This window comes from Eubalaena glacialis, chromosome X, assembly GCF_028564815.1.
Source record: "Eubalaena glacialis isolate mEubGla1 chromosome X, mEubGla1.1.hap2.+ XY, whole genome shotgun sequence".
NCBI lineage: Eukaryota > Metazoa > Chordata > Mammalia > Artiodactyla > Balaenidae > Eubalaena > Eubalaena glacialis.
In genome coordinates this window covers 8,087,530-8,104,054 of record NC_083736.1, presented here as the reverse complement: position 1 = coordinate 8,104,054, position 16,525 = coordinate 8,087,530, and the positions used below count along the sequence as shown (strand labels likewise).

Here is a 16,525-nt window from a genome sequence, read left to right as displayed (position 1 = left end):
CTGTCCGATAAAAGCATGGCCCAGGGCTTCCTTGGTGGCGCAGGGGTTGAGAATCTGCCTGCCAATGCAGGGGACACGGGTTCGAGCCCTGGTCTGGGAGGATCCCACATGCCGTGGAGCAACTAGGCCCGTGAGCCACAACTACTGAGCCTGCGCGTCTGGAGCCCGTGCTCCGCAACAAGAGAGGCCGCGATAGTGAGAGGCCCGCACACCGCGATGAAGAGTGGCCCCCGCTTGCCGCAACTGGAGAAAGCCCTCGCACAGAAACGAAGACCCAACGCAGCCATAAATAAATAGATAAATAAATAAAATTTAAAAAAAAAAAAAAGCATGGCCCAGCCCTCCGAAGGGATTCCCCTCAAAGTGTCCTTATGAACAGCATGTACCTTTCTGTGTCTGTCGGTGTCCCGTGACTTCTCCCTCAGCCAGTCGATGGTGTGGAAGTCCTCATACGTCCCCACATCAGGGAATGGCTCGTCAAGGAAATCCATCAGGTTTCCAGAGCCACTCATCGCTCCTGCATTGACCATGCTACTTACACCTGGGAGAGAAAACCTGTCGTTAAAAACGTAAGCAGAACATCTGCACAGGCCTGGAAGAACAATCCACGTGCGCTATTTTCTTGCACAGGAAAGACATTTCAGCATAGGCACCTCTGCTGTGATGAAAGATACATACAGTCTGTCTTAGTGAGCACAGGCTGCTATAACAAAAATACCATAGACTGGGAGGCTTATCAACAACACATATTTATTTCTCACAGTTCCGGAGGCTGCGAAGTCCAAGATCAAGGCACTTAGAGATTCAGTGTCTGGTGAGAGCCCACTTCCTGGTTCACAGATGGCCATCTACTCACTGTGTCCTCATCTGGTGGAGCTCTCTGGGGTCTCTTTTATAAGGGCACTAATCCCATCCATGAGGGCTCAGCTTTCATGACCTCATCACCTCCCAAAGGCCCCTCCTCCCAATACCATCACATTGGGGATTAGGTTTCAACATATGAATTTTGGGGAGACACAAACGTTAATTTCTTTGTTTTAACTTTTTATTTTATATTGGAGTATAGTTGATTAACAATGTTATGATAGTTTCAGGTGTACAGCAAAATGATTCAGTTATACATATACATGTATCTTTTTCCAATTCTTTTCCCATTTAGGTTGTTACAGGATACTGAGCAGAGTTCCCTGTGCTATACAGTAGGTCCTTGTTGGTTATCCATTTTAAATATAGCAGCGTGTACATGTCAATCCCCAACTCCCTAACTATCCCTTTCCTCCACCCTTCCCCTCAGTAACCATAAGTTCATTCTCTTAAGTCTGTGAGTCTGTTTCTGACAAATGTTATTTTCTTATTATTTGTGGTAGTTATGTGCTATAAAGTCACCATGGCCACCGAATTAGTGAGTACTAAATCACCGTCCCCAAGAGAAATACAGGGTTAGGTTCCTTCGAGACCTCTGGTCACAACATTTTCATCAACCAATCAATATACAACCTTGTTTTGTGTGTTTCTGTTTAAAGAAAGCTTATCAAATATATGTCGTTGGTTCATCCACATTGAACTCACAGCCCACAGCACTGTCACTCACGCTGCAGGAAGCTTGTCTAACACACGTATTTTCTCCATAAGGCCCAGCGCAGCCTTCTCGTGCTTAGAAACACTACAGGCACTCCTGCCCTGCATTTCAAGGCCACTGGAAACAGCAAAACTACCAATAAAAAAAACACAAAAATGCGAAAAATATGGCACTAAAGAGACTGTGAAAAGAACACTTGTTTCTGGTCTGGGAACGGCAAGCGCCCCACGTATTGCTCTGGATGTTACAAATACATTTTAGTGAGCAGGCAAATTCACAAATACGGAACCGCTCATAATGAGGGTCAACTGTATCCATTTCTGGAAAACCTCACGTTCTGCAAAAGCAGGGCATCGACATGAGAGGCCTGGGGGAAACAGGGTTGAGGCATACCACTCAAAACCAAATCACTGTAGTCAAACCAGTAACCGGTTCTCCTGGGAGATAAAGCGGACCACTGAGGCAGACAACCTCTGCGGTTGTCACTGCGGATATTCAAGATGTACAGCAACAGCAGAGTGAAAATGCTAAGACTTAACTCACTGGTGGGAGGCAAGGTGATCCACGGAGGGAGTGGTCCTCTGCACCGGGGGCGGGGGGGATGCCATGGGGATAACAAGGAGCCATGTGAGCCATGCTATGGTCTGAACGTGTGTGTCCCCCCACCCAAATTCATACATTGAAATCCTAATCCCCAAAGGATGGTATTAGAAGGTGGGGTCTTTGGGAGGTGAGTGGGTCATAAGGGCAGTACCTTCAAGAATGGGACTAGTGCCCTTATAAAAGAGGCCCCAGGGAGCTCCCTTGCCCCTTCTACCATGTAAGGACACAACAGGAAATCTGTGACTGGAAAAAGAACCATCACCTGACCATGCTGGCACCCTGATCTCAGACTGCCAGCCTCCAGAGCTGTGAGGAATAAATGTCTGTTGTTTATAAGCCACCCAGTCTGTGGTATTTTGTTATAGCAGCCCGATCAGACTAAGACAAACCAAGAGCCATGCCAGGCTGGCAGCACACTGCCCCGGGCAAGCAGCCCTGAGTGCAGGCCCTCACTTCTAATTTTCCTTAAAATACAGTCAAAAGGGTGCCTGCTGCCAGGGCAGTAGCAAAGTGGAGGATTTCTTCCTTTCCTGCCTAAGATAACAATTCTACTCCTATTATTCTGCCTCCCCTCGTCTGGAAAACAATCTCAAATAAACCAAGACATCTTCCATGTTGCACCACCATCAGAACCTGATTTACAGATCACACAGGAAATAATTTGACACGGAGAAAACGCTTTGCAGCAGGATCAATGCTCACCACCAGTTAGGAAGAAAAATAATACATTCTTACAAAGACAAGAGGTTGGAATAAGCACTAAATCAAAATTTCTTTGGCAAAGAGCATGGAAATTTGAATTATAGGACGGGAACCACAAAAGTGCCGGAATAAGATGGTTAAAGAAGTGAAGGGTAGTTATTAAAATATTTGAGCATAGGCTTCTCTCAATTGCTTTATGTATTTTTATATCTGGAGGACTCAACCACGACCTGACAAAACTGCATTTTGATCAAATTGAAAAGTCGCTACAGGCAAAGGGGAGTAATCACCTTACAAGCAATAAAATGGCGATAGTTATTGATTTATTGACTGTCTGTGCAACTTTGCTACTTTAAAACTTTAAAAGTTTGAAGTCTGAGCCATGCCAAGCTGAAAACTATACCCACTGATGAATGCCCAGGGAAGAATCATACTGCAGAAGTCAGTAGCAACCAATAATAAAAGGGAAGGAATAAAATTAGAAAGCAAAGATTTCATTTTCATCTCTAGAAAAACAAGATGGTAATAGCCTTGTATTATATGCGGTAAAGAAAATCTCTGATGGGAAAAAGAAGATGGCAGGCTGCTGACCCACAATGGGTAGCCCGCGTTAAGAAAAACCAAGCCAGCAGATCGAAGAATTGCAGAGACTTGGACATTCTATTAAAAAGAAGTTCATGTTACCTGAAATTTAACCAAATCTCTAGTCAAGCAACAACTCCAGGCAATAATGATTGAAACAAAAAGTCACTCTGGAGAACAAATGTATCTTTAAACTTTGATGGAGCATGTCATGGTCCTGACAATCAGACGCATAATTTGTAAAGGAAAATAAACATGATCTAATCCGTAGCTCTAATTGGAGGCTTTCCTTGGGGGCCCAGAAGGAGGTGGTGACTTCGCTTCTGAAGCTCGGATTAAGAAAGACAGAAAGAGGGCATCCAGGTCAGAAATAATGGAAAGAGGGAATTCCCTGGTGGTCCAGTGGTTAGGACTCTGCACTTTCACTGCTGAGGGCAGGGGTTCGAACCCTGGTCAAGGAAGTAGGATCCCGCAAGCTGTGCGGCGTGGCCAAAAAATTTAAGAAAAGAAAAATGGAAGGAATTCTATCTGGGATCCATTGGGAGATATAGATGGATAAGAAATGAGAATCCAGCCAAACACAGGAACAAAAAGGAATGAACTCCAAGGACTTGATGAGAAATAAACTTAACCTGTGTTAAGTTCAATATGGCACCCAAAGGGATGCAAATACTGCTGACCCTTGAACAACACAGGTTTGAACTGGGTGGGTCCACTTATACGTGGATTTTTTTCAATAAATATCATACCTGTATTTTCGTTTTACAGATCTTTACCTACGGGAGGGGAAAAGTTTGTGTTCGATTAGAGAGCCCAATAGGTGGAATCACAAGAACCAGGGTTTGAGTCCTGATTCTATCCGGACTGTTTCAGCTTCCTGCCCTTGGGTGAGTCATTTATCAATTCCTTTGTTTTTGAGGCAGCGAGAGCAGGATGTGGATTTTCGACTGCGCTGGGGGTCAGTGTCCCTAACTCCCATGTTGTTCAAGGGTCAACTGTAGTCATCTGCACCTTAGAGGGGAGCCCCTGCTCCTCTCACCTGGTTTTATTTCTTCTCTCCAGTAAGAGCACTTCTGCTGGCAGATGACACCTCTGCTTATGACTTCAGGAAGGACAGCATCCTAGATCCTGCATCTGAGATTCCTACTTGGTCTGGATCGTCGAGGTCAGAGCACAGCAAACTGCAGCTTGTGGGCCAAATCCGGCCTGCTGCCTGGCTTTGTAAGTAAGTTCTAGCGGAACACAGGCATGCCCGCTCATCTACGTATTGTCTATGGCTGCTTTCACATCGCAACGGCACGGTTGAGTAGTTATGACAAAGGCCAAATGGCCCCAAAAGCCTCAAATGTTTACTATTTGGCCCTTTACAGAAAACGTTTGCTGACTCCCGATCTACACAGTGGACTGAACACAGAGACAGCTCAGATTCTCTACCTGTCCCTGCATCTACAGCATTTTCAGTGGGACCTGGCGGCTCCTCTTCATTAAGAGGTAGAGTCTATTTCTCCAGCTCTTGAATCAGGGCTGGCCTTGGGACATGCAGTGGAAGTGACAGCATGCATGTACTGAGTCTAGACCCCAAAGGCGACGCGGCCTCTGCTTTCTTCCTTGGCCTTCTGCCATGAGCAGGAGCCTAGGCTAGAGGCTGGAAGATGAGCGACCACATGGAGTCAGGGTGGGTCATCTCAACTGAGGCCATCCTAGATCATCCAGGCTCGCCAAGCACAGATTCATGAGTGAGCCCAGCCAAGAGCAGCTGGGTCTGACCCAATCAAACCACCCAGCTGACCTGCAGACCGTGAGAAAAATGAATGGTTATTGTTTTAAGCTACCGGGTTTTTTTGAAAGGGTGGTCATGTAGCAGCATCATAACAATATTTAGCAGGTATGATTTACGTGGGCTCCGAGGAAGAGAAGAAATGAAGATGGCTAAGTTAGTTGCAAGGGAGGACAACTAACTAAGTTAGTTGCAGCAGCAGATAAAACACAGCTGGCAACAGAGACAGGATGGAATCAAACTTCATGCTGGAGGTGTCCATCCTGAAAAAAGAGCATCTCTCTTACACAACCGTATGTACCTACACAGGGACTTTGGAAGACACAAAGGACACCTAGGTCTTTTATCCAATCCTTAAAGGCAAGAAAGGATCTATAGAGTATGAGGGTAACTGTGGGCTTTTCATATTCAACAAGCTATCCTAGCTTGTTGAATGTTTTTAATCACGAAAGGGTGTTGAATTTTGTCAAATGTTTTTTCTGCATCTATTGAGATGATTATGTAATTTTTATTCTTCATTCTGTTAATGTAGTGTATCACATGGGTTGATTTTCAGATGTTGAACCATCATGGCACCTAGTGATAAATCCCATTTGGTCATGGTGTATGATCCTCTTAATATGCTGTTGAATTCAGTTTGTAGTATTTTGTTGCGGATTTTTGTATCTATTCTCATCAGGGATACTGGTCTCCAATCTTCTTTTCTTGTAGTGTCTTTTTCTGGCTTTGGTATCAAGGTAATGCTGGCCTCATAAAAGAGTTTGGAAGTGTTCCCTCTTCTTCAATTTCTTTTGGAAGAGTTTGAAAAGAAACTGAATTAATTCTTCTTTAAAAATTTGATAGAATTCACCAATGAAACCATCTGGTCCTGGGCTTTTCTATGTTGGGAGGTTTTTGATCACAAAGTCCACCTCTTTACTAGTTACAGGTCTGTTCACATTTTCTATTCTTCATTATTCAGTCTTGGCAGGTTGTATATTTCTAGGCATTTACCATTTTTTTCTGGATTATCCAGTTTCCTGGCCTATAATTGCTTATAGTAGTCTCTTATAATCCTTTTTATTTTTGTGGCATCAGTTGCAATGTCTCCTCCTTCATTGCTGATTTTATTTATGAGTCTTCTCCCTTTTTTTTCTTAGTCTAGCTAAAGTTTTGTCAATTTTGTTGACCTTTAACAAAAAGATGGTGCTATTTAACAAAAAATTGATGTTAACACCAACTCTTGGTCTCATTGATTTTTCAACTGCTTTTCTATTCTGTATTTCATTTATTTCCCCTAATCACTACTGTGTCCTTCCTTCTGCTAACTTTGGGCTTAGTTTGTTCTTTTTTTGGTCATTGAGGTGTAAAGTGAGGTTGTTTATTTAGAATCTTCTTTTTAAATGTAGGTGTTTATCACTGTAAACTTCTCTCTTAATACTGCTTTTGCTGCATCCCATAAGTTTTGGTATGTTGTGTTTTTGTTTTCATTTGTCTCAAGATATTTTCTAATTTTCCTTTTGATTTCTTCTATGACCCACTGGTTGTTCAAGAGTGCGTTGTTTCATTTCCATATGTTTGTGAACTTTCCTATTTTCCTTCCGCTGATTTATAGTTTCATTCCATTGTGATCAGAGAGCATACCTGGTATAATTTCAATCTTCTTAAATTTGTTGAGACTTATTCTGTGACATAACATGAGATCTATCCTGGAGAATGTTGTGTGTGCTTGAGAAGAATGTGTATTCTGCTACTGTTGGGTGGAACATTCAACAAATATCTGTTAGGTCCACTTGGTCTATACCATTGTTCAAGTCCTCTGTTTCTTCTGGCCATCTCGCTCTCTTTTGGTTGTCATTTGCACGGAATATCTTTTTCTGTCCTTTCACTTTCAGCTTCTATTTGTCCTTAAGTCTAAAGTGAGTCTCTTACAGCCTGCACAGAGTTGGATCTTGGTTTTTTTTTAATCCATTCAGCCACTTGAAGTCTTTTGATTAGGGAGTTTAATCCATTTACATTTAAAATAATTATTGATAAGGAAGATCTTACTACTGCCATTTTGTTCATTGTTTTCTGCCTGTCTTGTAGCTCTTTTGTCCCTCTTTTCCTTTCTTGCTGTCTTCCTTTGTGTTTCATTTGATTTTTTTCTTTGGTAGGAACAGGCTTTGATTCCTTTTCATTTTCTTTTGTGTATCTTCTATAAGTATTTTCTTGTGGTTACCATGGGGCTTACATAAAACATAGTGATAAAAATTTATTTTAAATTGATAACAACTTACTTCAATCACATACAGAAACTCCACACTTTTACCTCTCCCCCCATACACATTTTATTTTATTGATGTCATGAGTTACATATTTTTATATTGTGCATCTGTTAACATATTTTATAGGTATAGTTCTTTTTTATACTTTCTTTAACTTCTATACCAGAATTCACTGATTTACACACCTCCACTGCAGCATTACAGTATTCTGTATTTGTCCATATGATTACCAGTGAGCTTTAGACTTTCAAATGTTTCTGTGTTGCTGTTTAGCATCCTTTCATTCCACCTCAAAGGACTCCCTTTAGCATTTCCTATAAGGCAAGTCTAGTGGTGATGAACTCCCTCAGCTTTTGTTTATCTGGGAGTCTTTATCTATCCTTGATTTTTTTAAGGACAGTTTTGCCAGATATAGTATTCCTGGTTAGCTGGGGTTTCTTTTTTTTTTTTTTCCCCCCAGCACTTTGAATATATCATCCCACTCCCTTATGGCCTGCAAGGGTTCTGCTGAGAAATCCACTGACAGTCTTATGGGGGAGCCTTTGTATGAGACGAGTGGATTTCTCTTGTTGCTTTCACAGTTCTATCTTTGACTCTTGGCAGTCTGATTACAATGTGACTCAGTGTGGACTTCTTTGGTTCATCTTTTATAGAATCTGTTTGGTTTCTTGAATCTGGATGTCCATTTTCCTTCCCAGATTTGGTAAGTCTTCTGTCGTTATTTCCTTAAATAAGCTTTCTGCCCTTTTCTTTTTCTTCTTCTTCTGAGACTCCCATATGCATGTACTTGTTCACCTGATGGAGTCCCATAAGTCCCTTAGGCTTCCTTCATTCTTTTTTTTTTTTGTCCTCTGACTGGATAATTTCCAATTACCTGCTTTTGAGGTCACTGATTCTTTCTTCTGTTTGATCAAGTCTGTTGTTGAACACCTCTAGTGCGGTTTTCTGTTCCGCTATTATATTCTTCAGCTCCAAAATTTGTTTCTTTTTTATATTTTCTATCTCTTTGTTAAAATGCTCGTTTTATTCATGGATTGTTTTCCTGAGCTTGTTGAGCATCTTTATGACAGTTTACTTTGAATTCTGTATCAGGTAAATCATATACCTGTGTTTCTTTGGGATTGGTTTCTGGATATTTATTTTGTTTCTTCGGTTGAGTCGTGTTTGTCTATTTCGTCATGTTCTTTCAACTTTTGTATTGGTATCTACACATGTGAAAAAACAGCCACCTCTCCCAGTCTTTACAAACTAGTTTTGTACAGGGAAGGACCTTCACGAATCAGCCCAACTAGAGAGTCTGGAGGCCTCTCAAACCTTTTCTGCTGATGCATTTTCTCTGGACTTGTGCATGTAAAGTCCTAATTAAAGGAATTTGCCAGTTTATTTGTTCACGAGATCATAATCTCTTGCTCCCTCTGTGTCTGTCCTTGGTGCTGCAAGTTCTCTGCTTCTATAGCAGCAAGCCACCTCACTCTCCTGGGTTCTCAGTGGCAACCAGGAAGCTCCTTGTCAGTACCTCATATCAGACCAAACAGAAAGCAGCTCCTCAGGCAGCTCTGCAAAAATCCAGAGAGCTGGATGCAAACTCCACCTCTCTTCCTGTCTCTTGCTCCAAGTGAGGAATGAAGTTAAACAGAAACCAGTCCCTCAGGCTGCCCTCAGAAAAGCCAGGACACTGGAGGCGCTCTTCACTCCTCTCCCTCATGACTGAGAAGTCTCAAGTTGAGGGTCTTCTCCCAGTCATGCAAATCCATGCCAGCTGCCGCAAGCCACCCACCACTTGCATTGTTCTCAGCTACCCTCAGGCCTCCAACCCATGCTGGTTCCATCAGTGATATAAGTGGGGAGGAAGGCGAGCCCTGAGGTAGGGCTCTGAAAGGTTGAGATGCTGGAGACACGTTCTACTCTCTCTTTCCCCAGGAGGAGAAATTGCAGGCAGTCTCTCTCAGTGCTGAGCTGTGCCATCTTGGAGGAGGGGCCGACACAGGTAAAGTGAAATCACTCCTCTTACTTGTTTCAAAGCAACTGTTTTTGGCTTTGTGCTCTCCTGGGGTCCTGCAACTTCCTAACTGGAATCTGGAATTCTCATAAAGGTCTCTATATCATTGTTATTGGTGTTTCTGTGAGGGAACAATGGCCGTGACTTTCTAACTTACCATTTTGCTGATGTCACTCTGACCCAAAGCATTATCAGAACTCCTAATTACACTGTGGCTGGAACATCTTCCCACTCCACCATGACCCTCTGCAGTGACGAACAATGACTGACTTATATTTGCACTCCCATCACTGTGTCTGGCATGTGGTCAATGTTCACTAAAGTGTTTTGAGTTCATTTAAGTGTGTGGTTATCTCTGAACCACTGGGGTAACAAAGGCAAGGCCCCATTACAGAATTTTTGTAGGTTCCATCTACGCACCTACCAAAAGTGTCTAAGTCCCAATTTTATCATAAATAGGATAAATAGACTCAAAAATAAATATGTGAGCAGATGAGACAGCCTAGGAAAAAAAAGAGTACAAAGGGAATTAGCTTGTCAGTTTGACTCCTGCACAGTCTCATGAGTCCAGACCAGTCTCCTCTGCATTGACATCCTCAGGATGATTTGGGGGACATCTGACCCTCAGAAAAGGATGACAGGAGCCACCAAGAACACCCCCAAGCAGTCCCTGGCTCTGTGCCATGGCTTCCAGGAGCACTTCAGGTACAGAGAACAGAGAGCACCTTTCCTGAAAATTCTAGTCCACGCCTCATTTTGAGTTAATAAATCAGCATTCAAGTTAACAACAAAGTTTCTTTTAACAGTTTTTGGTTTGTTCATCCTCTTAAATCTGATTGGTTCTGCTTCCCGGGAAAAACCAGACTTCTGTGCTAAGGTCCAGGCCATGTGCAGGAGTAATGGTCCCAACTTATGTCTGCCATGGGGTTCTACCCAAGCCTTAAACTCTCTGTGCCTCAATTTCCTCATCTGTAAAATCGGTACAGTAATAGTTCATATTCCTCCTGGGCTCATCAGGCATCTTTTCCGACCACAATGCTATGAGATTAGAAATCAATTACAGGAAAAAAACTGTAAAAAACACAAACACCTGGAGGCTAAACACTATACTACTAAATAACCAAGAGATCACTGAAGAAATCAAAGAAAAAATAAAAAAATACACAGAAACAAATGACAACGAAAATACAACTCAAAACCTATGGGACGCAGCAAAAGCAGTTCTAAGAGGGAAGTTTATAGCAATTCAATCTCACTTCAAGAAACAAGAAAAATCTCAAATAAACAATCTAACCTTAAACCTAAAGCAACTAGAGAAAGAAGAACAAAAAAAAAAAAACCCAAAGTTAGTGGAAGGAAAGAAATCATAAAGATCAGAGAAGAAATAAATGAAATAGAAAAGAAGAACACAATAGCAAAGATCAATAAAACTAAAAGTTGGTTCTTTGAGAAGATAAACAAAATTGATAAACCTTTAGCCAGACTCTAAGAAAAAAAGAGAGAGGATTTAAATCAATAAAATCATAAATGAAAAAGGAGAAATTACAACTGACACCGCAGAAATACAAAGGATCATAAGAGACTACTACAAGCAACTATATACCAATAAAATGGACAACCTGGAAGAAATGGATAAATTCTTAGAAAGATATAACTTTCCAACACTGAACTAGGAAGAATTAGAAAATACAAACAGACCAATCACAAGTAATGAAATTGAAACTGTAATTAAAAATCTTCCAGCAAATAAAAGTCCAGGACCAGATGGCTTCACAGGTGAATTCTATCAAACATTTACAGAATGGCCAACACCTACCCTTCTCAAACTCCCCCAAAAAGTTGCAGAGGGAGGAACACTCCCAAACTTGTTCTATGAGGCCACCATCACCCTGATACCAAGACCAAAGATATCACAAAAAAAGAAAATTACAGACCAATATCATTGATGAACATAGACGCAAAAAACCTCAACAAAATTCTAGCAAACAGAATCCAACAACACATTAAAAGGATCATACACCATGATCAAGTGGGAGTTATCCCAGGAATGCAAGGATTCTTCAATAGATGCAAATCAATCAATGTGATACACCATATTAACAAATTGAAGAAGAAAAACCATATGATCATCTCAATAGATGCAGAAAAAGCTTTTGACAAAATTCAACACCCATTTATGATAAAACTCTCCAGAAAGTGGGCATAGAGGGAACCTACCTCAACATAATAAAGGCCATATACGACAAACCCACAGCAAACATCATTCTCAATGGTGAAAAAATGAAAGCATTTCCTCTAAGATCAGGAACGAGACAAGGATGTCCACTCTCACCACTATTATTCAACATAGTTTTGGAAGGCCTAGCCACGGCAATCAGAGAAGAAAAAGAAATAAAAGGAATACAAATTGGAAAAGAAGAAGTAAAACTGTCACTGTTTGCTGATGACATGATACTATACATAGAGAATCCTAAAAATGCCACCAGAAAACTACTAGAGCTAATCAATGAATTTGGTAAAGTTGCAGCATACAAAATTAATGCACAGAAATCTCTTGCATTCCTATACACTAATGATGAAAAATCTGAAAGAGAAATTAAGGAAACACTCCCATTTACCACTGCAACAAAAAGAATAAAATACCTAGGAATAAACCTACCTAGGGAGACAAAAGACCTGTATGCAGAAAACTATAAGACACTGATGAAAGAAATTAAAGATGATACCAACAAATGGAGAGATATACCATGTTCTTGGATTGGAAGAATCAATACTGTGAAAATGACTATACTACCCAAAGCAATCTACAGATTCAGTGCAATCCCTATCAAATTACCAATGGCATTTTTTACGGAACTAGAACAAATCATCTTAAAATTTGTATGGAGACACAAAAGACCCCGAATAGCCAAAGCAGTCTTGAGGGAAAAAAATGGAGCTGGAGGAATCAGACTCCCTGACTTCAGACTATACTACAAAGCTACAGTAATCAAGACAGTATGGAACTGGCACAAACACAGAAATATAGATCAATGGTACAGGATAGAAAGCCCAGAGATAAACCTACGCACCTCTGGTCAAAAAATCTATGACAAAGGAGGCAAGAATATACAATGGAGAAAAGGCAGTCTCTTCAATAAGTGGTGCTGGGAAAACTGGACAGCTACATGCAAAAGAATGAAATTAGAACACTCCCTAACACCATACACAAAAATAAACTCAAAATGGATTAAAGACCTAAATGTAAGACCAGGCACTATAAAACTCTTAGAGGAAAACATAGGAAAAACACTCTTTGACATAAATCACAGCAAGATCTTTTTTGACCCACCTCGTAGAGTAATGAAAATAAAAACAAAAATAAACAAATGGGACCTAATGAAACTTAAAAGCTTTTGCACAGCAAAGGAAACCAGAAACAAGACAAAAAGACAACCCTCAGAATGGCAGAAAATATTTGCAAATGAAGCAACCGACAACGGATTAATCTCCAAAATATACAAACAGCTCATGCAGCTCAATAACAAAAAAACAAACAACCCAATCAAAAAATGGGCAGAAGACCTAAATAGACATTTCACCAAAGAAGACATACAGATAGCCAAGAGGTACTTGAAAAGATGCTCAACATCACTAATTATTAGAGAAATGCAAATCAAAACTAAAATGAGGTATCACCTCACACCAGTCAGAATGCCATCATCAAAAAACCTACAAACGGGCTTCCCTGGTGGCGCAGTGGTTGAGAATCTGCCTGCCAATGCAGGGGACACGAGTTCAAGCCGTGGTCTGGGAAGATCCCACATACCGCGGAGCAACTAGGCCCGTGAGCCACAATTACTGAGCCTGTGCTCCGCAACAAGAGAGGCCACAATAATGAGAGGCCTGCACACCACGATGAAGAGTGGCCCCCACTTGCCGCAACTAGAGAAAGCCCTCGCACAGAAACGAAGACCCAACACAGCCATAAATAAATAAATAAATAAATAAACCCAAAGTTTAAAAAAAAACGGTAAAAGCTTTCTTATTAAAAAAAAAAAAACCTACAAACAATAAATGCTGGAGAGGGTGTGGAGAAAAGGGAACCCTCTTGCACTGGTGGTGGGAATGTAAATTGATACAGCCACTATGGAGAACACTATGGAGGTTCCTTAAAAAACTAAAAATAGAACCACCATATGACCCAGCAACCCCACTACCGGGCATATACCTAGAGAAAACCATAATTCAAAAAGAGACATGCACCCCAATGTTTATTGCAGCACTATTTACAATAGCCAGGACATGGAAGCAACCTAAGTGTCCATCGACAGATGAATGGATAAAGAAGATGTGGCACATATATACAATGGAATATTACTCAGCCATAAAAAGAAACGAGATTGAGTTATTTGTAGTGAGGTGGATGGACCTAGAGTCTGTCATACAGAGTGAAGTAAGTCAGAAAGAGAAAAACAACTATCGTACGCTAACACATATATATGGAATCTAAAAAAAAAAAAAAGGTTCTGATGAACATAGGGGCAGGACAGGAATAAAGACGCAGATGTAGAGAATGGACTTGAGGACACAGGGAGGGGGAAGGGTAAGCTGGGACAAAGTGAGAGAGTGGCATGGACATATATTCACTACCAAACGTAAAATAAGATAGCTACTGGGAAGCAGCCGCATAGCACAGGGAGATCAGCTCGGTGCTTTGTGACCACCTAGACGGGTGGGATAGGGAGGGTGGGAGGGAGACGCAAGAGGGAGGAGATATGGGGATATATGTATACGTATGGGTGATTCACTTTGTTATACAGCAGAAACTAACATACCATTGTCAAGCAATTATACTCCAATAAAGATGTTAAAAAAAAAACAACAGATGAATGGATAAAGAAGATGTGGCACATATATACAATGGAATATTACTCAGTCATAACAAAGAACGAAACTGGGTCATTTGTAGAGATGTGGATGGACCTAGAGCCTGTCGTACAGAGTGAAGTAAGTCAGAAAGAGAAAAACAAATATCGTATATTAATACATACATGTGGAATCTAGAAAAATGGTACAGATGAACCTATTTGCAGGGCAGGAATAGAGACGCAGACATAGAGAATGGACACGTGGACACGGGGGGTGGAAGGGGAGGGTGGGACGAATTGGAAGATTAGGATTGACATAAATACACTACCACGTGTAAAATAGATAGCTAGTGGGAACCTGCTGTGTAGCGCAGGGAGCTCAGCTCAGTGCTCTGTGATGACCTAGATGGGCGCGACAGGGGGGTGGGGAGGTCCAAGAGGGAGGGGGTATACGTATACGTATAGCTGATTCACTTTGTTGTATAGCAGAAACTAACACGACATTGTAAAGCAACTATACTCCAATAAAAAAAAATAATAATAAAGTTAAAAAAAAAAAACCCTTAAGTGTTTCATGAAAACACATTTTCCTTACCACTCTGCATGTTCCCTCATTCCCAAAGTTTATCTAATCAGTCCTTTGATGTCTGTAGCTCACAGAAGGGACCTGATGGATTCCAGTTCTGCTCAGGGAGATTAAGCAATTAAGCTGCGATTTCTGTTTACCAAGAACTCGTGAGGCCATTAAAACATGAATCTACGCCTGGCATTTTAAATATCTTCTCCTGAAAACTCCTCAAAGTGTTTACATTTATTAGAGACTATTTTCTTTCAAACGAAATACATCTACTCAAAGTGAAAAGACCACTAACCGAGAAATTTGCGTGAATCCCATCTGGCTGTGTGACCTCCGCTGACCCCTGCTGACCCTCACCGCCCTCCTCTCAAAAACTACAGTCCTGGGCTGGACTGTTTCTCAGGTGCTTTCCACCCAGAGCAGATGACACAGAGACTGAAACTTAGTACCAGCCCCTTCCACATGCTCGGGGACAAGCAAACAATCTTTAATTCATCAAAACTTTTTGTCCCTGCACAGATACTGGTTAAGTCTCGGGAACTTCCCAGAAATTTCAGAGCTGTCTTCACTGCCAGCCGTTTCTATCAGTCATTACAGAGCAGAAAATCATGTGAAAAAACAATATACTCTTCACTGCTGGCAAAACTGAGATCATCTGAGTGATAATCTCACATCCTCAAAAGCTATAGCGATATCTGTGAGCATTACTGCCCTTAACAGCTAGAAATGGGAACCCAAAAGTGTAACTCAGAAAAGATTATTAAAAACATAGAAAAAGCAAGCCCCCGGTAAGCCGGGGGATCTTGTAACCAGCAAGAAGCCAAGAGTCCACGCTCCTCTCCTTGATGGAAACACGTGTGCACCTGTAGCTGCTAGGAAGATGCTTGTTCCCTCCAATCAAGCCAGAGGGAAACAGAGACCAGGGAAGTCGGGGCTGGCCTGGGCATAATCACAGGGCAAGGCCAGGAAGTGAATTATCTACAATCTTCCAACTTGCCCTGCTTTTCGTGCAACTGCTATTTTAGTAAACAGAAGTAGCAAATCTAACGTCCTCATTTTACCTACATTCTGGAAACTGCTCTGAGTTACTCATCTGGCCTGGATCTGGGGGCAGGTCTGGATTAGCTGGTGGAAAAGTCAGGCCTTCCCCCTGTCAACCTTCGAGTCACCTGTGCTTGGAAGGGCAGCACGAAAGAGCGGGCAAGGTGGCTGTCATCTTGGGACCTTTTCCTTCTGGCTTATAGAGGTGCATTATCTAATTCCAGAACATTTTCATCCTCTAAAAGTAACCCCATGCCCACAGCAGTCCCTCTCCTGGCCCAGCCCCTCGTAACCACTCATCTACTTTCCTTCTCTACAGATTTGCCTCTTCTGGACACGTCACAGAAATGGAATCATATCACATGCGGCCTTTTGTGTCTGGCTTCTTTCTCTTATTATAATGTTTTCAAGGTTTGTCCATGTTGGAGCATCAGTGCTTCACTCCTTTTTATGGCTGAAAAATACTCCGTTGCGTGGATATACCACGTTGTGTTTGTCCGTCCATCAGCTGATGGACATCTGGGCTGTTTCCACTTTGGGGCTATTGTGACTAATGCTGCTATGATCAT

At 41.6% G+C, this 16,525-nt stretch overlaps 1 protein-coding gene across 4 annotated transcripts in view; it reads right to left on the bottom strand.

Annotated features, from left to right (window-relative positions):
* The window catches only part of CLCN4 (chloride voltage-gated channel 4), an 85,302-nt gene that overhangs the window by 45,888 nt on the left and 22,889 nt on the right, over nt 1–16,525 (bottom strand). For all 4 annotated transcript variants that reach the window (XR_009698889.1, XM_061177981.1, XM_061177983.1 and 1 more), the window contains exon 2: nt 387–541. Coding sequence is in view for 3 of the 4 variants with exons in the window: in XM_061177981.1 (XP_061033964.1) it covers nt 387–530 (144 nt within the window). In the remaining variant the exon portion in view is untranslated. The remainder of the gene's footprint in view (nt 1–386; nt 542–16,525) is intronic.